This window comes from Bos indicus x Bos taurus, chromosome 17, assembly GCF_003369695.1.
Source record: "Bos indicus x Bos taurus breed Angus x Brahman F1 hybrid chromosome 17, Bos_hybrid_MaternalHap_v2.0, whole genome shotgun sequence".
Classification (NCBI taxonomy): domain Eukaryota; kingdom Metazoa; phylum Chordata; class Mammalia; order Artiodactyla; family Bovidae; genus Bos; species Bos indicus x Bos taurus.
Window position 1 is genome coordinate 22,322,699 of NC_040092.1, and position 26,273 is coordinate 22,348,971.

At 43.2% G+C, this 26,273-nt stretch overlaps 1 protein-coding gene across 1 annotated transcript in view; it reads left to right on the forward strand.

The window, feature by feature from the left end:
- Positions 1–26,273, forward strand: part of TMEM132B (transmembrane protein 132B) — a 381,102-nt gene that overhangs the window by 204,106 nt on the left and 150,723 nt on the right. The window contains exon 3 of the mRNA XM_027567042.1: positions 6,773–6,919. Within this exon, the coding sequence (XP_027422843.1) occupies positions 6,773–6,919 (147 nt within the window). The remainder of the gene's footprint in view (positions 1–6,772; positions 6,920–26,273) is intronic.

A 26,273-nucleotide genomic window follows, 5' to 3' on the forward strand; every position in this document is an offset into this window, starting at 1 on the left:
AAGTTCCCTCTCTGATTCTCCTCTCCCTGGGGCTCCCTGCCCTCCTTCCCTTCTGGCTAGTGGCCCCCATATAGTTTGGAGGATCTTAGGCTGTGAGGGAGAAGGAAATGGCAACCCACTCCAGCGTTCTTGCCTGGAGAATTCCAGGGACAGGGGAGCCTGGTGGGCTGCCGTCTATGGGGTCGCACAGAGTCGGACACGACTGAAGCAACTTAGCAGCAGCCATAGCAGTAGGCTGTGAGGGACTCCTACAGTAACACGCAAACCTATCGAATCTGTGCCCAGGTAAGGCTTTTGCGCGCCACTGCCACCTTGTGGTCGTATCTTTCCCTTGATCAGCCCCCAAATCCCTCAGACTCATCACAGTGCTGAGACCATTAATCGTTGTCACAAGGCTTAGATTATTGTAGTTTTTAAATAACAAGAGTCAAGAATATCACTAAGCCTAAAAATATTTCTCTAAAACAAACTTAATGAATATTCAAGGCATGGATTTTTCTGGGCTTAGATTGTTGTAACAAATAGGATCTAAAATTGGGAAAGGTTTGGACTGAGAACTAGGATTTAGGGACAATTTTATAACTTCCATGTAGGAGAGAGGCAGAACCTCAATAATTTAGCTTCAGGTTTGTGTTTTTGATTCCCACCGTCCATTTTTTTCTGTTGTAGCTCGAATTTCCTTTTGGCAGCCACTCCCCGCTAACCCCTCCCTGTGGTTCAGATGGGGTTAATTTTGCCTAGTGCAGGATGGTCACTGATGGGCCACACCACTGAGCATTGTGCTTTCCCCCACCTCGGCCTCAGTTATAGGTCCAAGGTTGAATACTCAGTCAAGTTCAACCATTGAAAACCTGGCTCCAGGATTTTGTTCTGGAGTCAAGAACAAAATCTTGAGAGAGTCTTACCTTTCCTTGGTTGATGAGGATGCGAGATCTGGAGCTATTGCACCCACACTGTGACCAATAGAGGAGAGCCTGTCACTGCACAAAACCCACACATGTGAGAGCTGAGCAGAGTCAAGTGCTAGGGAACTGGGGGCATCATGTAAACCTGGCCCTACTTCTAGACATTTAAGTAAATATGAACCAGAAGTGGATTATTTCTTTGGTCAACTACAATCACAGGAAATTTCAGAGAATTTGTCAGGTGTGCACTGATGTTCTTGTAACCCAAAGTATCAAAGGTTGAATGTTCTTTACAGTAACCTTTATATATATATATATATATATATATATATATATATATATATATATATATAAGAATTTTCTGTGGCAAATGGAGAGTTTGCCCCATCTTGGGATATGAGAGGAATTTCCTGCCAAAGAAAAAGACTAAGATGAGAGAAATCATATTTGGAGAGGAGGTGGTTGGGGTCCTGCATGAAGACTTAGAGCAGTTTCACAGGACATCTCATAGGGAGGGGACCTGATGCCTAAGTGTATGATCTCTGGAGAGTATGCAGTAGTTCATGGTGAGAAAAATCCTAATGGTAACACTGATCCGTTTCTTTGTCCCAGGTGTTTTTCTGAGCACTTTATATTCAGTGATTCACTTAACCTTCATAATAACAACATTATAGGTAGACATTCTTATCACACACATTTTGTAGATGAGGAAACCAACTCACAGATGTTCAGTGATTTATCCAAACTCTTAAAACTGGTTTGTTGCCATCATCACTAACTCCATCATCTCCCTGACCTTTGTCTCTGGGAGCATCCAGCTTTCCTAGGCAGGCAGGAATGCCTGGTATTTCACAACCATCCAAAGCAAAGATAATTAGACTATATTTCTCTTGGGGAAGGATTTCCCTGGTGGCTCAGATGGTAAAGCCTCTGCCTACAATGCGGGAGACCCGGGTTCAATCCCTGGGTCGGGAAGATCCCCTGGAGAAGGAAATGGCACCCCACTCCAGTACTCTTGCCTGGAGAATCCCATGGACGGAGGAGCCTGGCAGGCTACAGTCCATGGGGTCGCACAGAGTTGGACATGACTGATTGACTTCATTTTCACTTCTCTTGGGGAAGAGTCAGGGGAAAGGAAAATTAGGGATTTTGGGATTAACATATACACATTGCTGTATTTAAAATGGATATCCAACAAGGACCTACTGTATAGCACAGGGAGCTCTGCTCCATATTATGTAACAACCTAAATTGGAAAATAATTGGAAAAGGCATACATACATGTATATGTATAAGTGAATCTCCTTGCTGTATGCCTGAAACTAACACAGCACTGTTAACCAACTATATTCCAATATAAAATAAAAAAAATTAAAAAGAATATACTGCTCTTTATTTTGTAAGTTTGTTTTATTAATGTGTCAGCGTCTGTTTACCCAGGCAACTGAGTTTCTTAATTTCCTCCTTTACTCACAGAAAGTAATATAATGTAATATATCCATGTATGTAGCACTTCCTCTATGCCAGCACTTTATATTGTATTATCTCTCTGCCTGTGTATCAGTGTTATGACATGGTCACTGTATTCATTTCCTAGGGCTGCCCCAACAAGCTGGGGGGCTTGAAACAATGCATGTATGCTATCTCACAGCTTAGGAGGCTGGAGGTCCGCAATCAAGGTGTCAGGAGTGTTGGTTCCCTCTGGAGGCTCTTAAGGAGAATCCATTCCCTGCCTCTCTCCTGGCTTCTGGTGGGTTGCCCACCATTCCTGGTTTTGTTGGCTTGTGGACAGATCACTCCAATCTCTCCCCTTGTCTTCAGATTGCCTTCTTTCCTGTATCTCTGTCTTCTCCTTTTTTTTCTCTTATAAAGACACCACTCATTGGTTCAGGCCCATCCTAAATCCAGGAGGGTGTCTTCTTGAGATCCTTTAACTAATTATATCAGTGAAGATGCTATTTTCAGATCAGGTCACATTTTGAGGTTCTGGGTGGACCTGAACGTTTGAGGGACCCTATTCAACCCACAACACCCATCCTTACTTTTTCCTCTCTTGAGAGAGGAGGAGCCTCAGCATGGCAGACAAAGTGAACAGCGGGGCTAGGACCCAACCTGGATTGCCTGGAGTGAACACTGGCTCTCGTGTCTCAGGTGTAGCTGCCAGAGGGGCAGACTGGATCCTGCTTCCATGATGGAATCGGCTTTCGATGTCAGTCCTTTTCTGTAGTCTTTCGGTGTCACAGATTTTCATTTGTGAACCTGAAATAACAATCCGCGTTCATAGTGCTCCTAGGAGATGAAACGTTCAGACAGGTGAAGCACAAGACACTTTAGGTAAAGCTCCTGGAAAAGGGTCTGACCCATGGGCGTGGCCTCAGGAAATCCTAGTTATTACAATTCAACAAAATTTCTGAGCAGTGTCAGGGTGCGTGCAGCTCCTAGTATTGTGCCTCCATCGGTATTTGGAGAGGAGGACAGTTTAAACAGGAAGACAGTATTGTCCGTAGACCATTTTGACTTCAAAGTTGCAGCCATTCATGCTTTTGAATGATCATTGGTTCAGTTTCCTCGTAAGCACTTTACTTGTTGTGAGTTGTTTGGTTAACTCTAACATTAGTAAGTGTGCTTTTCTAAATATTTTGGCTGGTGAGTTTCCAGTAACCAGAATGTATGCATCTTTTGTTGTCCAAATATTAATCTTCTTTATCTCCTAGGGCTAAGGCAGAATATGGCATTTCTCTATGCTGCCCACACCCACATAAATTTGCCTGTCTTGTGACAGCTCAAGTTCCTTGAATGGGAGAGTAAGTCCTACCCTCACACGTGGTATAGGAATTACATGCATTAATGATGAAAGGTATCAGACAGCTCAGCATATGGAAGGTGCCCAAGATATTTTGACATTTGTTAGTAAGTCTTTTTCTACAGTATGATGGGTCAGGTGGTAGATGAGCCGTTCCCTGGTCTGTACCAAAACCATTGAATACTCACTGGTCTGGACTAAGCTTTGTCCATCTTTGTATTTCCTGGTGCTTCATATATAGCAACAGGATCTCAAGACAGTCTCCTCAATATTAGAGGACTAGGTGGATAATCTGTGGTAGAAAATTGTTTCATGGCATTGATGATCTCAGAGTTCTCATTGCATGCCTTCCCAAGCAGACAGAGAGATTTGACTTACCCACAACCACAACTAGAGACACTCACTGAGGCTTTGATGTGCAGAGCTTGGTCATGCAGACATGGTTGAATGCCTAGTTGGTTGACCTTAGTCTCTAATCCCTCCAGAGGTTCAAGTTGATACCATACGACCCAGGGCTCCCAGGTAAACAAAGATACTCTAATCAGGTAGAACACCACAAGGGCTTAATGGTCACCTCCTAAGAGTTGAGGGTAAAGACTCATCTTTGGGCAAAGTTCATCTTTACTACACATCCACTGTGTGGACAACCAAACCATTAAAGTGGATGGCTTAAATACAAGACAGAAACACTTAGATGTGCTCACCGGGCAAGTTTTCTTCTGCCCTACAAGGTGGCAGATGCTGTGTGCTGGAGAGACCTAGAAGAATGAGATGGGGAGGCTGTGGGTCTCTGCCCTCTCTTGTCTCTGCTGGGTGGAGTCTGGCCTGCAGTCCAGGTGTCTTTCTTGCTTGTCCATAGCTGCTGGATTGTCACCTGTCATTGGTCCAACAGGGAGGAATGCTCATCTGGACTCCGAGGCTCTTCCCCATCATAGACAAGGTCAAAGTCTCAGGTTACACTGTGTCCTGGACACCTCGAGGGGTGGTGGAGGTTTGGGGGAAAAGCCCCTAGGTGTGTCCAGGGTGGCAATGTTCTAACTCATCTTGGGAACTCCCATTGAGCTTGGACAGTGGAGAAGTCACATCCAAGGGTGAAAGTTTTCCATAGCCTTGACTTGCATTCCTGTGACCAACATGAAGTCTGCTTGGTTTGTTTGGAACTTTATACTGAATGATTGAAAGTGAAAGTGTTAGTCACTCAGTCGTGTCCAACTCTTTGCGACCCCATGGACTGTAGCTCGCCAGGCTCCTCTGTCCATGGAATTCTCCAGGCAGGAATACTGGAGTGGGGTTGTCATTCTCTTCTCCGGGGGATCTTGCTGACCCAGGGATTGAACCTGGGTCTTCTGCATTGCAGGCAGATTCTTTACCAAATGAATGATTATGAGTGTACGTAAGAGTCCACATGGAACAAACAGAAAACTACATATGCGTGAGCACAGCTGGGTGCATTCTTACAACCTGTAGTGCAGTCAGCACCCAAAGAAGAGACAAACATTGTAGGTGCTCCAGAAGCCCCCCGGGGGAGCCCGTCCAGCTGTTGGCTCCAAAGGGTAACAGATGCTAACTTCAGCCTCACAGATGAGTTTAACTGTTTCAAAATTTCTATAAATGGGATTATACAGTGTGTGCTTTTTGACACCTGGCATCTGCCACTCAACCTCCAAATATAGGAGGTTCATCCATGTAGTTTTTAAAAAATTGATTTAAATTTGTTTTAATAAATATTAAATTGATATCTGTTTGGAGATGTCAGTTAGTATACACAGATTTATTCCTAAATTGTTCTCTCCACTGTTTTATTTTTACTTTTGATTGGGGTATAGTTGGTTTGTGGAATCTAAAAAAAAGGCTACAAATGAATGTATCTACAAAACAGAAATACAGATGTCAAAAATAAACTTATGGTTACAAGGGAGTAAAAGGTGGGGGAGATAAATTGGAAGACATACACATGTGTGCTAAGTCCCTTCAGTTGTGTCTGACTCCTTGCGACCCTATGAACTGTTGCCCTCCAGACCCCTCTGCCCATGGGATTCTCCAGGCCAGAATACTGGAGTGGGTTGCCATACCTTCCTCCAGGGGATCTTCCTGACCCAGGGATCAAACCCATGTCTCTTACGTTCCCTGCATTGGCAGGCAGGTTCTTTACCACTAGCGCCACCTAAGAAGCCCTAGCACATACTCACTACTGTATATAAAATAGATAACTAATAAGGACCTACAGTATGGCACAGGGAGCTGTACTCAGTACTCTGTAATGACATATATTGGAAAAGAATCTGATAAAAGGGGGGATATATGTATAACTGATTCACTTTGCTGTACATTTGAAACTAACTCAGCATCCAGTTTCGTGTGGTACTACACTGTTTATTCTTGGTATTTCTGTCTTATTCCATTGGGTGACTGTACATTTTATTAGTTCTGCTTTTGATGGACAATGCAGGCCGTTTCCCTACTGGGTTTCATATGACAGTGCTGCCGTGACCTTCCTTGTGCAGGTCTTTTGGGGAAACAAACGCCTGCATTTCTGTTGCTCATATGCCTACGAGTGAACATGCTGGGCTGTAGGGTCTACAGAAAGTCCTGGAGCACATAAGGAGGTGCCCTTGACAGTGGTGGGTGAGAAATGCCCAGTGAGACTCTGGCATTCTTTCCCACAGAACCTCTGCAGCTGGCACAGCCCCTGCAGCCTCTCAGACCCTTCTACTTCATGAGAACCCTTCCTCATCCACCCCCAGGGAAGAACCGGCCCCCAGATCCTATCCATGCCTGGCACACACGTCTGTTTTGTCTCCATCCTGCAGGGCCCCCGAAGAAGAAGGTGATCTGGTTCCTAACACACCGATCAAACAGAAAATTAACACATGTGGCAGAACGCTGCAGCTCCTACTTCGGGGCACTTGTAAAGATAACAAGACGCTTAGTTTTTGAAGGAAAGCCATTTACTGGCACTCTTTCTTGCATCTCCCAGAGGAAAGGGGAGATCGGTTCTAGCTCCCTGTTTTTACTCTCTGTTTTGAACTAAGATGGTCATATATATTTTTTTTCTACCTGACAGAATTAAGGCAGCAGCTGGTGTGAAAATAACTGCAGTGAGAGTCAGCAGCGAGGACCAGTGGGCAGTCCAGGAAGAGATAGATAACGACAGCGTTCAGACCACAGCCACCCTCACGTGCGTGGGCCATCACCCGGATACACAGAGCAGGTAAGCCCTGGGATCCTCAAGGTACCTCGGCAGCCGTTTGTTGGGGATGGCTGCGGACGCTGATAGCAAAATAATGTGTGTATAAATAAAGCAATGCCTCTGCATTTAATGGGCGATGTGTTCTTTTGAGCTCATCAGCGCAGCTCCGTCCTGCAGCTTCTGAATGGCTCCATTATGGGATGTGATGCTGGCTGAAGGCTTTATCCTTTATGCTCTTTCTACATCAATGACCTGATTAGGTTGGCAATCTCAAAAATTACCTGCACTCACATCTGTCATGGTGCAGGGTTTGATAACCATTATTTTTAAATTTTATTATTGTTATTGTTGGCAGCGAAGAACTGAAGAATGAAATGGGTAAAATAGAAATGATTTAAGAGGCAAGGGGGAAAAGTACTTTTTTAATGAGCAAATGTAGGGTGGCTCTAAGCTGTCTAGTAATTGTTTCTTAGTGCTTAAATGTGGTTGTTTTGCAGATATCACACCTGGGTGTTGGCATATGGGCTAAGAATGTGAAGTTAGGTCAACTTCACATCGTTGGTGGATCTTCTCCAGCTCGGATACCACCCTTGGGTTTTATGGTGCTGAGCTCACCTGGGAGACAGAGGGAGGTCATTGCTAATAATATTGCATCCAGGCTCCCAACAGGCAGAATGAGCTCAGGCCTGTTGCAATAGCCTTTTTTATGATCTCTTTGCCTGTCTTCTCTTCCCTTTTGACTGACCAATGCTGGCTATGCCATACTCCCGTTTTTGTTTTTTTTTTAAATATTTATCTATTTTTGGCTGGATTATTTTGGCTTAGTTGCAGCCTGAGGGCTTCTCTCTAATTGTGGTGCACAGACTCAGTAGTTGCGATGTGCAGACTTAGTTGCCCTGCAGCATGTGGGATCTTAGTTCTCTGACCAGGTATTGAACCTGAGTCCCCTCCATTGCAAGGTGGATTCTGAACCACTGGACCACCAGGGAAGTCTTCCTACCGGTTTTAAAGCCATTAATAGGTCCGCCTTCAGCCAGGATGAGACTCAACTTCTCAGGTTGGCAATGAGCCCCTTTCTGATCTCTTACTTACCACCTTCTAGCATCATAACCTGTTTTCTTTATGTTCTTGTTTTTGGCTTTTTGGCTATACCGTGGGGCATGTGGGATCTTAGTTTCCTAACCAGGGATTGAACCCACGTGCCTTGCAGTGGAAGTGCAGAGTCTTAACCACAGGAGTGCCAGAGAAGTCTCTCTTTTCTTGTTTTTAAATGCTATGAGGTCCATGATATTGGGCACTGAAGGAGCACTTGGTGAATAAATGAGGGGGTTAGTGGTGGGAGCATGAGAAATGGAGAGATTGGGTGGAATTTGCCTTTTCCAATGGATCTCTAGGCTGAGTGCTGTCTCATCTTGGGTGACCTCAGCCAACATCAGCTAGAACTCTGTTCTGACTGCTTTTGAAGATTTCTTTCAAAAGGAAAGAGAAACTCAGGTTGAGTGACCAAAAAGCCTTCTATTAGGGGTATTGATCAGGGAATCTGGGTGCCTCTCACTCCCAAATCAACATTCTGGATATTGTCCTTTACATCCCTTGACAGAACTTCAGTCTGAGACCTCAGTTAACCCGTGATTTCCCTGGAAATCTCTACTTGCTATCTGAACACCCCCGAATCCTGCGCTGATACATGAAGAGAGCTTATGATTTACATATTTGGGCTCAGTTGCAAGTGCTAGAATTGCCACCTAAAATGGCTGCTATGGTAGGATTTTGTGATCTCATGTGACGAGATATTTGGAGGTGGCTGTTTCCGTGGTTGGTTCATCTGGCAGCACGGTTGTGCCACCGGGTGTGCGCTCTGTCTTTCCACTCTATCGTGCCCAGTTTGTTGGCTGTCCTTCTCCAGCTGGTTTTCTCATGGCTGCAAGATGGCTGCAGCAGTTCCAGACATCACAGACTTATCTAGTTGTATACAAAGACTGGAAGGGAGGGGGGCTTCTCCTCCTGTATCTTTTTTTTTTTTTTTTTGCCGGGAGAGAAGACCTTTCCAACTGGAAAGACAACTTTCCCTTCAAGTCTTCCTTTTAGATATCATCAGTAAGCAGTGGGTTCCATGCCCTTGCTCAAGAATTAGCACAGTCTGGGAAAGTGAATATTTGCTGTTATTTTCAGGCTTTGTACTGGGAGAAGGTCTTTGCTATCAGGGAAGAAGCGTGGTCAACTAGCAGTGTTTGGCACACTCTTTAAAAGTGGGACCTGTCAAGGATTGTGGTTTGATTTCTGCTTTGACTCTACTGGATTCCTCTTTATTGCTTCTTCTTTATTGCTGAGGTGTTTATCAGGTAGGCTTTGACTGATGCCCTTAGCTACTGCATGAATGAAGTCCAAGCAAAAAGGGCTCCTAGGAGCACGTGGAAAAGTTCAAGACGGGGACCGGCACCAAGAGTGTCTGGATGCAGTATCCCTAACAACCTTTCTCCTTGTCTTTCCTCTGGGTTGCTATCATCTCCAGCAGGCTCTCCCTCCTGGTGGCAAGTTGACCATCAGCAGCTCCCAACATCCATCCTGCTGGCTTGGTCTCTTCAGGGAGAACATGCTCTGTCCCATGGTGTCCAGCAAGTCTTGGGGCTGCTCATCACTGGCTCTGCTTGGAGTAACGTGGATCTTGTACTCACCCTGAACCAATCTCTGCAGCCAATTGTAAAAGTAGGGGATGGCTGGGCCCACCCAAATGACTTGGACTTCAAGTATGAGAGAGGGTTCTTGGGGCAAAACAGGAGGGTAGAAACAAGAAGTAGACCCTCCTGCTGTGCTGGAGCAGCCCCAGTGGGCTGCCTGGACGTGCACCCTCAGAAATTACTGTGTGGGTCTCAAATGGCCTTCTCCATGGTTTACACACATGGAATTGATTTGGTTGAAACACTGGACTGATCAAGAGCTGAGGTTTTAAATTGAAGGACAAGCACAGGCTGTGGTTATCACTTTTGGTTTTGAGAGAATCAATTCTGCACTCTCTTTAGAAGAGATTTATAAAGTTACAAGAGAAAAAAAGCCCTTACATAACCAGAGTTACATAATTATCAGGCATTCTGGCGTCCTCTTCTTCTCTTTCTTCACTTTCTGTTTTTGACCTCCCCGGGGATGTTAGAAGGACAAGGACTGTTGCTTTGGCATGACAATTTATGCTTATTTAATATCCTTCTAAAATCCATTCCATAATCTAAATAAATAATTGCTTCTTTTTATCCTTTTTTTTTTTTGTTGAATTGTGAGATCAAATGAGGTGTGAAATACAAGCTCATGGACCGTGTTTGCCGGGCTAGCAAAGTGAGTCTATGAATATATCCCTAAACGAAACATCCCACTGAAAGCTGCAATCTCTGAATTGTGACAACCTTGGGCGGAATAGGGTTTTTAACAGAATATAATGCACATACTGCCTGAAGTTCTGTGATAAGAATTAAAAATGTGTCATATGGGAAGATTCGATGGGCTCGATGAGGAAGACAGTAAAGGTCTTCATTTAAAATGTTTTAATGAATACTCATTGTGAGGAAATGTGAATAATAAAGATGAAAACCACAAGATAAACAGTTGCATTGCCCAAAGAGGAGAAAAGAGGTTAGAAAAATAAGCAAATTTGAAAGTGTTCAAACAGATGAAGCAAACCCAAGGGAAAGAAAAGCTGGATGAAGTGGACTCGAATGGAGACAATGTGCAACCAGCTAGGTTGAGGTGAGATTGTTCCTTCAATGGTTTCCATCAGACTGTTGGGACCCAAACATTGGAGAAAATAGGCTGCCACTTTTTGTATGGTCAGAAACCACATTGCAGAACTCATCTCCTCTGAAAGTTGGGACAGAGACAAGTTCTTGGGAGTGCACCATGGAAACAGGAGTCTCCGTAGGAAAGAAAAGCCAAACCCTAAAATAGATTTCTTGAAAGAAATAGACACACCTCACATGACTATAACCCAGTTGAAAGAGAAATCGACCTCAAAGGTAAATGTTTACCATGAAGTGTTACCATGTTTTAACATCTGGATCCAATATTTCAGGAGTTTTTCTTGACCTGCTCTAATCCAGAAATGATTATAACCAGTTGAGCAGAAGAAAGGATTATCCTTTTTACTAACTCAACTAACTCGTTGCTTTCATTGCTTGTTGTGAAACTGAACAGTGGAAACCTTAAGGAACAAACAGTGGTAAGAGGAAAAGTTATCTCTTATCACGTAAATGTCATGTGTCATTTTATGGCTCCATGGAACATGAACTGGGTTAAATCTTTTATTGTGCTTCAGTTCAGTTCAGTTCAGTTCAGTTGCTCAGTCCTGTCCAACTCTTTGCGACCCCATGAATCGCAGCACACCAGGCCTCCCTGTCCATCACCAACTCCTGGAGTTCACTCAGACTCACGTCCATCGAGTCAGTGATGCCATCCAGCCATCTCACCCTCTGTCGTCCCCTTCTCCTCCTGCCCCCAATCCCTCCCACCATCAGAGTCTTTTCCAATGAGTCAACTCTTCGCATGAGGTGGCCAAGTACTGGAGTTTCAGCTTTAGCATCATTCCTTCCAAAGAAATCCCAGGGCTGATCTCCTTCAGAATGGACTGGTTGGATCTCCTTGCAGTCTGTTATTCAAGTTGGAGAAGAAGGAGGAGGAGGAGGAGAAAGAGAGAAGGAGGGGAGGGGGGAATAGGAAGGAGAGGAAGAGGAAGAATGAAGAGGAGGAGGAAGAAGGGGAGGGGGAGGAGGGAAAAAGAGTACAGTGATGGTCACAGTTGCCTCGGTTTCTGAGTAGATTTTCCCACCAGATTTAGTTCATGTTGGTTACTTTCCTTCTGTAAAATATTTTACTGAAACGTAAACAACAGAACACATGGAACATTTTAAGTGTCTCTGAGGATAATTGTGTGTAGTTTTGTTGTCTGTTCTTTATTCATTTGAAAAAGTTCTTGAAAAACTACGTCATTCTCATTAGGTGCCCAGCACCACTGTAAGTCTTTGAGGGAACACACATGTTTAAAAATCAGAAATATTAGAGCCTTGGGAAGCTAAAAACTATTAAATTGAGATATAGTTTAAACGATTTCCCTAGGTCTCAGAACCAGTGAGTAGCCAATGCAGTTCGCACTTTGGGTCCCCACTCTTGTCCACGACCCTGGGCACTTCACAAGGCCTGGGGACGTACCCAGGCTGCACACACTCCTTCAGCTCTCTTGTCCCAAATGGACTGAAAACTCAGTAGAAAGCAGCACCCACAGCACTAGCAAGCCACCTGCAATGTGGAAGTATACACCATAGTGCATCGGAGGGTGGTCCCTCAATAGATGTTTCTACATCTGAATGCCCGGAACTTGTGAACTTGACCTTATTTGGAAAAAGGGTCTTTACAGAGGTAATTAAGGAATCTGAGATGAGGTCGTCATCTTGGAGTATCTGGGCAGGCCTTCAATCCAACGATGTGTCCTTCTAAGATCGACACACAGAGGAAAAGCTCATGTGAAGATGGAGGCAGATGTGAGAGGGATGTGGCCTCAAGTCAAGGAAGCCTGGGGCCACCAGGGGCTGGAGAAAGCAATGCATGGGTCCTCCCCCAGAGGCCCTGATGACAGCTTGGTTTTGGAGTTCTATCTTACAGAACTGTGATAGTTCCATTGCTTTGCTGCTGCTGCTGCTGCTGAGTCGCTACAGTCGTGTCCGACTCTGTGCGACCCCATAGACGGCAGCCCACCAGGCTCCGCTGTCCCTGGGATTCTCCAGGCAAGAACACTGGAGTGGGTTGCCATTTCCTTCTCCAATGCATGAAAGTGAAAAGTGAAAGTGAAGTCGCTCAGTCATGTCTGACTCTTCGCGACCCCATGGACTGCAGCCCACCGGGCTCCTCTGTCCATGGGATTTTCCAGGCAAGAGTACTGGAGTGGGGTGCCATTGCCTTCTCTATTGCTTTAGGCCATTACATTTGTGGTAATTTGTTGAAGCAGCCCTAGGAAACAAATACAGGGGTCTTAACGACTACTTGATGAATGAATCAATCAAGACGTGTCAGTCCTGGATGTGTATCTGAATAGCCTTGGAGTCTCTAAAAACACATGTTCTTAAACCTTAGCCCTAACTGGGTCACAGGCATTACTATTAAAACAAAAACAAAAACAAAAAGGCATGTGAACTCTTAGTTGCAGCGCGTGGAATCTAGCTCCCTGGCCAGAGATTGAACCCAGGTCCCCTGCATTGGAAGCATGGAGTGTTAGCCACCGGACCACTAGGGGAGTCCCAGAACCTGTAATTTTTAATGTAATATCTAAAAGCGGTATGGTATTCTATTGATATTATAGAAGTGTATTCTATTCATTTACCAAGTTTCATTTCTTTCCTCTTTAAAGCATTGCTGCTGGCCATTTTTGTTTTATTTTTCCCCCTTTTAAACATTCATTTTTTAAAAACACGAAGTTGTATATTCCTATAGGTAAGTCTTTGGGAGAGAAAGCTAGAAGTGAATGGGTAGGTTCAAAAGACATAACAGTGTTTCAAGTTTCTGAAGCTTTTGTGAAATTTTCCTGCCTGATCTATGTAAGTACGCCCAGCTCTCAATTCTTTTGCCAATGTTGGGCATTGCCTTAAAAAGAGAATTTGATAGTTGAAATATGGCTGTCTTCTTGTAGGCTTAATTTGCATTGACTGTTTCTGGTGAAATTTAACAATTTTTCTCATGTTTAACTGCACATGTTTTTCCCCACTTGTCGTCTTGAGTTTTTTAATTTTAGTTATTATGTTATGACTTTAGCAGCAATGTTGTTGGGTTTTGTGTTGTCGAATCTAGTCACCATTTTCTTTCAAGTCAAGTGCTCCCACTGGGAGGAGGGATGGTGTGGGGGTGAGCAGAACACTTAAAAGGCTTTGTTAAAGCCCACCCGTCAGCCTGGCTTCTGAAGTGTCAGAGAGAACCAGAACCGACTTTCCTCTGGTTAAAGAAAGAGACTGGTTGGAGAAAGACTTTATTCAGAAACATTTTCAGCAAGGGAAGAGAGACCCCAGGGTGGAATTGGGCTCCATTCCCAACGCAGTAAAGACAGCTGGGGATTTACAGCCAAGAAACAGTGGGCGTGGGGTCAGTAGATGGCAAACTGCTAGGAGACATTGACAGTAAGGGATTCTTAAGAGACTGACCAAACCAGGTTCTTGCTGAGGGCAGACCAGAGCGATCAAATGTCTAGCGTGGGCATGAGGAATTTGATTGGAGATGGAGGGTGATCAGATATCAAGGATAGGGTGGGATATTTCTAAACTGACTTAGGATTCTTGCTGTAATTAGGCTACACGGGTCGGGCAAGGATAAGTCCATGGTCCAGAGAAGGGAGGCTCAGAGATGCTGACTCAGGTTTAGTTAGGGAGAGTCTTTGTCAGTGATAGCAAGCAGAAGTGCCCCCTGCTGGCCTGTCAAAGACAGGTAGCATGAGTGGTAATTAAACCTTGGTTCTCTTAAGACATACCCGAGTTCAGTCCCTTGGTCAGAAAGATCTCCTGGAGAAGGATATGGCAACCCACTCCAGTACTCTTGCCTGGAAAATCCCATGGACGGAGGAGCCTGGTAGGCTACAGTCCATGGGGTCACAAAGAGTCGGACATGACTGAGCAACTTCACTTTCTCTTAAACCATAGAGAGTTTTTTTTTTTAATTGAAGTATAGTTGAATTGCAATATTGTATTAGTGTTAGATGTATAGCAAAGTGATTCATATATGTGTATGTGTATATATATTAAGATTGTTTACTATTATAGGTTATTACATGATATTGAATATAGTTCATCCTGCTATACAGTAAATCCTTATTGCTTTTCTATTTTACAGATATTAGTTTGTATTTGTTAATCTCAAACTCCTAGTTTATCCCTCTCTGCCCACGTTTCCCCTTTGGTCTGTTTTCTATGTCTGTGAATCTGTTTCTGTTTTGTGAATAAGTTCATCCCTGGCATATTTTAGATGCCATATATATGCTATGTCATATGACATTTTTCTTTCTCTGTCTCACTTCACTTAGCATGATAAACATGCATTCTTATTAACTAAGGTCCACAATATACATTAGGGTTCACTCTTCATATTGTAAGGGGACTTCCCAGATGGCACTAGTGGTAAAGAACCCGCCTGCCAATGCAGGAGACTTAAGAGACATGGGTTCAGTCCCTGGGTTGGGAAGATCCCCTGGAGGAGGGCACGGCAACCCACTCCAGTACTCTTGCCTGGAGAATCCCATGGACAGAGGAGCCTGGCGGGCTACAGTCCATAGCATCACAAAAAGTAGGACACGACTGAAGAGACAGCCCGCACTGTGTATTGTACATTCTCTGGATTTGGATAAATGAACAATGACAAGTATCCATCATTCTAGTATCACACAGAATAGTTTCATTACCAGAAAACGCCTTTGTGCTCTACCTATTCATCCTTCCCTTCCTCCCCCCAAACCCTGATAGCCACTGATTTTGCTCTTATCCTTCTAGTTTTTCCTTTTCCAGAATGTCATAAAGTTGAATAGCACAGAATGTAGACTTCTCAGGTTGACTTCTTTCACTGAGGAATATGCTTTTCAGGTTCCTCTATGTCTTTCTGTGGCTTGCTAGCTCCTTTCTTTTCAGAACTGAATGATATTCTGTTGTCTGAATGAACCACTGTTTATTTATCCATTTACCTACTGAAGGACATCTTGATTGCTTCCGAGTTCTGGCAACTGAGAATAAAGCTTCCATAAACATCTGTGTGTGTATTTTTTTTGTGGGCTTAAGTTTTCAGCTCCTTTGGGTAAACACCAAGGAGTGTGACTGCTGGATCTTATGGTAAGGGTACATCTGGTTTTGTATGAAACTGCCAAACTATCTTTGAAAGTGGCTGCACTGTTTTGCATCGCCACCAGCAATGAATAAGAACTCCTGTTGCTCTATATCCTCATGGGTATTTGGTTGTTAGTGCTTTGGATTTTACTCATAGAGGTGTGCAGTGGTTTCTCACTGTTTTAATTTGCAACTCCCTAAGAAGATATGATGTGGAACATCTTTTCATGTGCTTGCTTTCCTTTTGTATCTCTTCTTTGGTGAGGTGTCTAATCAGATCTGTAGCCCATTTTTAAAAAATTGGGCTGTTTTTTCTCCTTCTTGTGTGTTGAGAGTTCTTGGTATATCTTAGATACCAATTCTTTAACAGTTATGTGCTTTGTAAATATCTTCTCCTTCTCTGTGGCTTGTCTTCATTCTCTTAATCAAATATTCATTTTTCAGTAGTGATACCATGTAGGGAATAAGTTAATAGGTTTCAAAGTGGCTATATTTAAATGACTAAAGAAGTTTTCCTAATTCTCAGTATGCTGGCTTGGAACGGAAACATTAAAACATTTTTTAAATTAAAAAAAAAGTGTTTTTAGTCTGCAAGGCATGTGGGATCTTAGTTCCCCGACCAGGGATCAAACTCACACCCCTTGCTTTGGAAGTGCAGAGTCTTAACCACTGGAACACTAGGGATGTCCTAGAGTAGGAACTTTTATAGTTGGGTGTTCAGGTATGGTTGCTAAAAAAAATGTGTCTACTTTACGTCCCTGAGTCTTCCTGCTGACCAGGCTGGCATCACTGACTGAGGAATGTATTCCTGGTGGTATGCCGGCTCATTCCTAGAAATTCCCTGTGGCTGTCTCATGGCCTCTCTGACTGTGATCTCTCTCCACTAATCCATTCTGTTACCAGCTGCCAGAGTAATCTTAAAATACCGCTTTCATCACGACCTAGTGGCTCCCCATTGCCTGTCTCAGCAAGTCTAAACAATCGGCTTGACTTTTTACAGTCTTTTAGAAGCAAGGCTCTCTCTCCCACAAGATGCTGGGAACTCTGGTGCGAGAGACAGAGGCTAGGTCTGCAAACTCGGCCAGTAGGTGGCGCTCTGCACAGTTTTAGAACAAGTGCCCAAGTGCAGTAGAACAAAGAGGATTCAATGGAAGAAAAAGGCCTCTCAGAGGAAGTGACATTTGAATGGGCCCTTAAAGGATGAGTGGAAATTCAAATGTAAACATGTCTGGGAAGGCAGCTTATTAAACCATTCTTTATATGATACTAACACTGTATTGTATTCATTTTCAAGAATGTTTTTTTTAAAAAATTTTGTCCGAGTATTGTTGCTTTACAATGTTCTATTAGTTTCTACTGTACATCAAAGTGAATCAGCTATAGGTATACATACATCCCCTCTTTTTTGGATTTCCTTCCCATTTAGGTCACCACAGAGCACTGAGTAGAGTTTCCTGGTCTATACAGTCGATTCTCATTAGTTATTTATTTTATACATAGTAGCAATAGTATTTATACATCATTTCCAATCTCCCAGTTCATCCAAGTCCCTCCTTTTCCTCTTGGAATCCATATGTCTGTTCTGTTTGTATCTCTACTTCTGCTTTGCAAACAAGATCATCTATACTATTTTTCTAGATTCCACAAATATCTGTTAATATATGATATTTGTTTTTCTCTTCCTGACTTACTTCACTCTGTATGACCATCTCTAGATCCATCCAAATCTCTGCAAATGGCACAATTTCGTTCCTTTTGATGGCCGAGTAATATTCCATTGTATATAGGTACCCAGCAATCCCACTCCTGGGCATATACCTGGAGAATACCATAATTCAAAAAGATAGATGCACCCCAATGTTCATTGCAGCATTATTTACAATACATAGGACATGGAAGCAACCTAGATGTCCATCAACAGAGGAATGGATACATAATGTCCTTTAATGCAAAGTTTTATAGTGGTTGAATTGTCTGAGAATATGAAACATCTGTGGAGGATAGACCTGGCTGGGGCCACTTTGAATAATCCTGGAGAGGTGCCAATTTAGGAGGAGTTCTCAGGGGTATTGGAAGCAAATTCTATTAAATGCAACACTTACTGAGCTCCTACTGTGTGCTAGGTTCTATGCTGTATATTATCTCCATGAATTATCAAAATATCTCCTTGAAGAAAGTAGCACGACTAACCGCACTTACAGATGGAAAGAGTGAGGCTCAGAGATCTTAAGGGTCCACAGTCACAGAGCTAGGACTGGCAGAGCTGGGATATGAACCCAGACGTCAAGATCCTAGAACAGTGCCGGCCACATAGTAGGCACTCTGCAAATATATGCCAGATCATTCTAAGCCCAAGACTCCTAAGAGGGAGGTGCTGAAGAGAAATTCTGCCAAAGGTCAACAGTTGGGCGGGATTTTGGTGGCCTCCGCAAATCCCTAATGTAAGCGATGCTGTTCGAGGCTGCAGGAAGCTCAGCCTTGATTACTGCAGTGTCAGCTTCATACATGGTAGGTCCATTGTGAAACAGAGATCGAGAATAGAGTTTCTCTCAGACACTCAAGTATCATTGAAGTTTAGACGTGCCCTTTCTTACTGAGTGCAAAGTTTATTTCTGCTGTGGGATTTGACTTCTGTAGTTCCCTGATGCAGGCAGAGATTGAGTCAGAGGAAATGGGAGGCTTTCTTTCCAAAGGTCTGCCCACATGGTGATCTGAGATCAGAGCCTTTGCACCAAATTTCTGACAGGCAGTTGATGAAATTAACCGAGGGAAACCTGCAAAGTTCATGCTCTTGGAAATGACTCTTTGTTTGACTTTTCAGGCTGGTATTTGTTAGAAACCCCAGCTGCTCCATTAAATCATTTTTTATGTCTTTATTGTGATATATTTATTTACTTATTTTGACATATTTATTATGATGACATTACAGATGTCATTGACCAAACTGACCTTTGGAACCAGGAATCCTTCCTCAGATCTGGTGCAGGTCTTTGATAAAAGCAGTCAAATGAACCTTCAAGTGCTTCCCCGACTCCCTCATTGTTTCCTGGAGAAAATACTCTGTGATTCGAAAATATTCATTTAACACTGTCTCAACCAAGCATCAATTCCTTTATACCTACAGAAAAGGTAGTATGCCTGGTTTCCTTTCCTTTCCTGTATAAGAAGAAACCTCTGTGTCTTTTTTTCCCTCTGTTTTTTTGGTCATGAGGCATGTGGGCTCGTAGTTCCCTGACCAGGGGTTGCAGCCATGTCCCCGGCAGTGGAAGAGTGTCATTGGGACCACTGGACCACCCGGGAAGTCCTAGAAACCTTTTATTTTGTTTATTTATTTTTAAATTTTATTTTATTTTATTTTTAAACTTTACACCATTGTATTGGTTTTGCCAAATATCGAAATGAATCCGCCACAGGTATACATGTGTTCCCCATCCTGAACCCTTCTCCCTCCTTCCTCTCCGTAGAAACCTTTTAAAAGGATGTTTGATTTGGTTTTATCCAGCCCCATAGCCAGTGTCCTCTGTTGCTTTCCATGGGTACAGGTGCAACGTGGCTCCATATTCTGTCATCTGTATCTGCACGTAACTACTTAAGGCCGCTTGACGCTACATGCAGGAGGGACGTGCAGCCTCCCACTCAGGAATACGTTCCTCTGTCTTACCAGATGGTCCACCTTTTTTATTGGTAGACTTTCTTTTTTCTTTTTTCTTGTTTTTATTTTTGTTAGCTTTTTACTTTTTACTTTACATTCTATGTTTTGGATCAGTTTTAAATTTACAGAAAAATTGAGCTGATAGTAAAGAAGCTTCCTGTAGAAACTCCCCACCCTCTCCACACTCAGTTTCTTCTGTTATTAACACCTGGCATTAGGATGTTACATTTGGTATATTTAACGAGCCAATATCGATATGCTATTATTGAGTTGGCCAAAAGGTTAGTTAGTGTTTTTCCATAACATCTTAAAGAAAAGTCTGAACCGACTTTTTGACCAACCCAATGTTAACAAAGCTCCATACTTATTTCAGATTTTTAAAGGTTTTCACCTAATGTCCTTTCTCTATCCTGGGATCCCACCAGGACACCACATCACATTTAGTCATCTCGTCTCCTCAGCCATGACAGTTTCTCAGACGGTCCTTGTACTTGTTGACCTTGATGGTGTTGGGAGGAGTGTTGATCAGATATTTTGTGGATGTCCCCCTATTGCAATTTGCCTGGTTTCTCCACCTCATGGTTAGACTGGGATTATAAGTTTTGGGAGGCAGACTATAGAGGTGAAGTTTCAGTTTCATCACATCATACTGAGAGTACCCATGACCAACATCCTTCATCACTGTTGATATTGGTCACCTTGGTCACCGGTTGCAGCCAGTATTTGCTAGGTTTCTCTGCTGTGAAGCTACGCCATGCTCTTCTGTCTATACCGTCCTCTTTGGAAGAAGTTACAATGCAGCCCACACTTAAGGGTAGGAGTCATGGTCCCTTGCTGTGTCAGGGACTGTCTGCAAAATGTATTTGGAGTTCTTCTTGCTGCTACAGTTTTATACTTCTGACACTAATTGCACTTAATCCATAGGCTTCAGGACTATAGGACCTGTGTGTCTGTTCACATGGAGTCACTGCTGCCCAGAGCCATGCCTAGTGCATAGTAGGTGCTACTGCATGAATAAGGAAGGATGATCTAGTTAGGAACAGCTCATCTCCTGGACTTCCTGCCACCCCTTAACAGAGAGGGACCATAACTGTCCAGAGAGCAAGGAAGCTGACTGCTCTCTGCTCTCTAAGTGGACAAGTTGTTTTCCTTTACTTTTCTTTCTCTAAGAACAATTTCAAACCTATTTGAAAATATAGAGACTATTGTAACAAATATCTACCTATCTACTGCATAGCTTTGTCACACTTTGATATTTCCCCAAATTTGCTGTAGAGCTTAAAAAACAAAAACAAAGGGACTTCCCTGGAGGTTCAGTGGCTAGGGCTCTGTGGTTTCACTGCCCAGGGTGTGGGTTTGATTCCTGATTGGGAAGCTAAGATCTCTCAAGATGTATGCTGCTAAGTCGCTTCAGTTGTGTCCGACTCTGTGCAACCCCAGAGACGGCAGCCCACCAGGCTCCCCTGTCCCTGAGATTCTCCAGGCAAGAACACTGGAGTGGGTTGCCATTTCCTTCTCCAGAGCATGAAAGTGAAAAGTGAAAGTGAAGTCGCTCAGTCGTGTCCGACTCTAGCGACCCCATGGACTGTAGCCCACCAGGCTCCTCCGTCCATGGGATTTTCCAGGCAAGAGTACTGCAGTGGGGTGCCATTGCCTTCTCCCGTCAAAAAAACAAAACAAAAGGCAAACAAGCAAAAACAAATGACCAAACTATCTCTATTGTATTCCTCTTCTTTCCTCCTTAGATTTAACCACTATTTTGAATTACATGCTTATCCTTCTTATGAGTGTTCACTTAATTTATTCTGTAGATACTGCTATGGTTCAAATGTTTGTCTCCCCCGCATCCCACACACACCCTGCTTCTGCAATGTATTTGCTGGAATCCTAATCTCCAAGGTGATGGTATTAGAAGAAGCCTTTGGGAGACCCTTATCAGCGGAAGGATGGCACTTTCATGATGGGATTAGTGCCCTTATGAAAAAGACTCTAAGGACTTCCCCAGAGGTTCAGTGGTTAGGAGGACTTTCCAGGTGGCGCTAGTGGTAAAGAACTCACCTGCCAATGCAGGAGACTCGGGTTCAATCCCTGGGTTGGGAAGATCCCCTGGAGGAGAGCATGGCAATCCACTTCAGTAGTCTTACCTGGAGAATCCCAAGGACGGAGGAACCTGGCAGGCTACACAGTCCATAGGGTCACAAAGAGTTGGACATGATCGAAGCAACTGAACACACATGCATGCTGCTGTTAAGAGTCCACCTGGCAATGTGGGGGACACGGTTTGGGTCCCTGGTCTGGGAAGATCCCACATGGAGCCCTAACCATTGGATAGCCAGGGAATTTCTGGTACCTTGATCTTTGACTTCCAGTCTCCAGAACTGGGAGAAATAATTTTCTGTTGCTTATAAGCCTCCCAGTAGGTGGCATTTTTGTTAGAGTAGCCCAGATGGACCAAGACAGGTACAGTTCCCTAGAACTGTGTTTGTCATGTTTTAAAACTATGCACATGACATCATGCTATCAGGATCATCCCACAACTTGCCTCTTCTCCTCAGTGCAACATTTCCTAAATTAAATTTTTGCTCGTATAGATTTTAGTGCCCATTCTTGTGCATGCAATCTTAATGGTTTGCACCAGGTCCTCTGGGATAGTGGTTTTAAACTGAGGGTTGTGACTGTTAATGAGTAGTGACAAGTATATTTTAAAAAAGAGAAATTGAGTAGATTAGCACAGAATAGAAAATATGAGACTCCAAAGCAATTAATAAAGAAAAATATTATTTTGTGTAACTTTAGTGTCCTTCGTGTATGGTTTTTCTGAGTTGTAATTCAAAATTTATTCCTTTCTGGGGACCAGATTTTAAAAATGGGATGCCCAATCTCCAGGGTCTGTCCTAGCAATGGGATTGCAGTCTCCTTGGGTGTAAATATCTTCAACTTTCTTCAAGTCACCAAATGACTCTCCAAAGTGGTTGTACCAATTAGCAAGTTGTGTCTTGAGTTTAGAAATTTCTTAACTTTTGGAAATGAGAGGAGTTTTTCAGAAACTTGTCCCTATCTGTCTTATTTTGGGTTGATGCTCTTCTGGCTTAATTTTATGGATCTGCTGTTGGTGTTTGGTTGGGGAAACACTCATCTTAAAGTCTTGATATTTAATTTCTCTGCTGTCAAGAGGCAAGATGAAGTTATTCCTCTTTTTCAAAGAATGATTTAAGTAGGAAATAATGAATCCAAAATGCTGTAGTTAAACATCAGCAGATAAACTGATGGATCGGTTGTCACTTGGATCTTGCTATAAAGGGAAAGAAAGTGATATTTAATGATTTTCAAAAAATAAAAACAGCAGTGATGAATTCGATGCACTTTGATGCTTAGTGACTCATTAGGGTGCACTGTTATTTTCCAGTTAATAAAGGCCCCTTGTATCTTCCCTTTGATTAGACAGTTGCAAAGCAGTGTCTTTGTTTTCAAGAGTCCCACCAGGTCCCCTCAACTGCATAGACATATAAACTATTGCTACTTCGAATGGGGTCTATTGGAATCTCCTAAATACAGGTGGCAAATTGGTAGACCCTGAACCTATTTTGTGTGGCCTGCTGAATGTTTTATTTTTCCCTTCAGTTTGGGCCAATATTAAAAAAATGAGGAGATTTGGCTGCAAATACACATTTCTGGCTGCTCTGGGGAAGTTGGAAGTTCTGTTAACATGAAGTCAGGCTGATAGTGAGAGATCACAACTGCCCATGCTGCCTTGGCCATTCAGCTTACAGGGGGGCTCTGCTCTCTGGTTTGCCACAGTCCCCTCCATGCCCTGCTGTCTCCTCCAAACTGCATAAAAGTTCTGAACCCAACTCCAATGTATGTGTGTGTGTTAGGGGTGGGGAGTGGTTCCCACCACCACTGAGCAGTGCTCCCGCACCAACTGGGGGTCCTGTGATTCAACTGGATTCAGCCTCTGTCTACCTAGAGTCAGTGTGAGATCCCGCAAGACTGCCCTCTCTCCCCCCACTTAAGATGCCAATTCCAAGTCCAGGTTGTCACCTATGCTTCTGAGTCACTAGCTGTGGATCGAAGGTTCCGATGCCCTCCTCCTTGAATTTGATTGATTTGCTATAGTAGCTCACAGAACTTAGAGAAACATTTTACTTCCTAAATTACTTGTTGATTATAAAAGATATAACTCAGCAATAGCCAAACGGAAGAAATGCATAGGGGCAAGGTATGGGGCAGGGGGGCAGAGCTTTCATGCTCTTTCCAGGACACCACTCTCCCCAAATATCCATCAACCCAGATCTCTGAAGCCTGTCCTTTTGGGTTTTTATGGACGCTTCATTACATAGGCATGAATGATTAAAAATCATTGGTCATTGGCAAGTGATTCATCCTCCAGCTTCTCTCCCTTCCTAGGAGGTCAGGGTCGGGGGGCTGGACTAAAATTTCCAGCCCTCTGGTCACCAGTTGGTTGCCCTGGTAATCAACCATCCTCACCATCCCCAAGTGAGTTCCCAAAGTCATCTCACTAACAGAACAAAAGTCACCTTTATTATTTTCATCAGTTAGCAAGTTCCAAAGATTTTAGGAGCTCTGTGTCAGGAACAGAGAAGGAGACCAAATATATCTTTCTTACTATAAATTGCAGTATCACCCTGGGGTTGGCTGTTGGCATTTATTGTTAAGCACATGGTGATGTTCTTCTTTTAGGAAATGTTTCTTGATATTACCACTTATTAGATATATGACTGTAAACAAGTTATTTGAACTCCTGTGCCCTGATTTCCTCAACTTTAGAGAAAAATTTGTATCTACTGGTAGGAATATTGTAACATTAAATTATTTTATCTTTCTAAACCACTTACAACAGTTTGGCACAGAGCAAGTGACCTGTAGGTATTGCAGATTTAATATAATTATATTCACCTCTGTATCAAGATAGACATAGTGATTCCTGTATGCTTGCTATGAAAAAATAAGATTTCCAGGTAGAAAGAAACAATTTAAAACACCCATTAGAAATAAACCTTTGTACCACTGTGATACACAGAAGAGAGAGAGAAGGAAAGTATAATGAACTGATAAAAGGGTGGGGATTTCAACAGGGTTTCTTTCTAAATGCAAATAAGCTGAATGTTGGTTTGAGAATCACACTTGCGTGTTTCACCTGAGCAGGTCTCACCTGCTGAGGATACCTGCTGGCCCTTCTGGCCTTGAGATCCCCTGCACACCACCCACCATCCGGCTGTGGCAGAAGCAGCCCCCAGGGTGATCTGGAAAGAATCTCTCAGATCCAGAGAAAAGGGGGCTTTTTAGAGGCAGGTGTAGCCTGGGGTTTGAAAGCCGAGAACTGAGTTCCATCGTGGTTCCTCCATTTCTGATCAGCTGTGTGAATTGAGTCAGATGAGAAACTCTCTGAACCTCTTCTATGAAGTGGGAATTTCCTTATAGACTCACTGTGGGGATTAAAATAAAGTAAAATAGAAAGACCAGCCTAGCCTTTGTACATGCTCTCTTAACAGTTTCCTCCTTCCGCAGAAATCCACCCTAAAGAAGTTGGGATTAGCAGACACACATTACTACATATAAAATAGATAACCAGCAAGGACCTACTATGTAGCATATGGAACCATACTCAATATTTTGTAATAACTGATAAGGGAAAAGAATCTGAAAAAGAGTGTGTGTGTGTATATATGTGTGTGTGTGTGTATCACTTTGCTGTACACCCAAAGCTAACATAATACTGTAAATCAACTGTACTTCAATTTAAAAAATCCACCGTAAAAATTGGAATCCAAATGCAGTGTTTTTGAAGATTTTTTCCCCTCTAAAACTGATTTTCTTAACCCCAGATACACAATTAGGCAAATGAAATTGAATTGATCTTTAAAGAGAATTTCAAGGTATGTTCTGTTTTTCTCCCTAGAAACCCACTTGGATTCCACTTTTACTTGTTTCAAAGGCAACAGCAAATAAAGCAGGAGCTTTGCTAGGGGCCTGGATCATGATTTATCGAAAAGCAGAAAAGACTGGAGGTTTAGAAGGTATTTTGGGAGAGAAAATAGCTGTGAAATCTGGTATCTGTGTGCTGTTACTGCCTCTGGGAAAATCAAGCTGGTGATGTCTGAAATAGGGAAACAGCAGATAGCTGTTCGAATTTCATGGCAGCCAGTGTGCCTACGATTGGGAATCTGAATGTTACCTATGAACTGGGGGTGGTTTGGGGATTTGCCTGACTTGTCTGCAGGGAAGTAAATACTGCAGCCATTGAAAATGACAGTCTTTGGAGTCAGATCTGGGTTCAAATGCAGGCCCTGTCCTTTCCTAGCCCTGTGACCTCAGGCAGGTGACTCGATCTCTCTGTTCCTCAGTTTCTCATCTGTGACATTGAAAAGAGAATAGTGCTTACTGTGAGGTGTGCTGTGGGGACTATACGAGATAATTGTCTGAAGTCTTTTAAATAGAGCCAGGAACAGAGTAAGCCCTCAATAAATGATCTCCTTAAAAAGACAGAAGTTCTAATTAGGAACAAGGAGCAAATGCTCCTTAAGTAACTCCACCCAACCTGAGCTGAGATCACAAGAGGGGTGTTTCTCTGTAGCAACTTTTGATCATTGTTCGTAAAATCAGTCTATCCTGCAAGCAATATTGAATTTTGGACACAGACATACATCCCATTCTATGAAATCTCCAGACACTAAGTTAAGTTTTGACACATGTTGAGTGAGTGGGCCAATGAAGATGATCTGGGGGTCAAAGCTGGCCCCTGCTCTGCAGTCGCCAGCTCTCAGACTCTGAGAGATCCCTCTTAGTTGTGAGAAGTAGCCCAAGGGATGGGTCCGACTGTCTAGTTTCTCCTTATCTGGGGTTACATTCAGATTTTTATTTATAATTATGATCA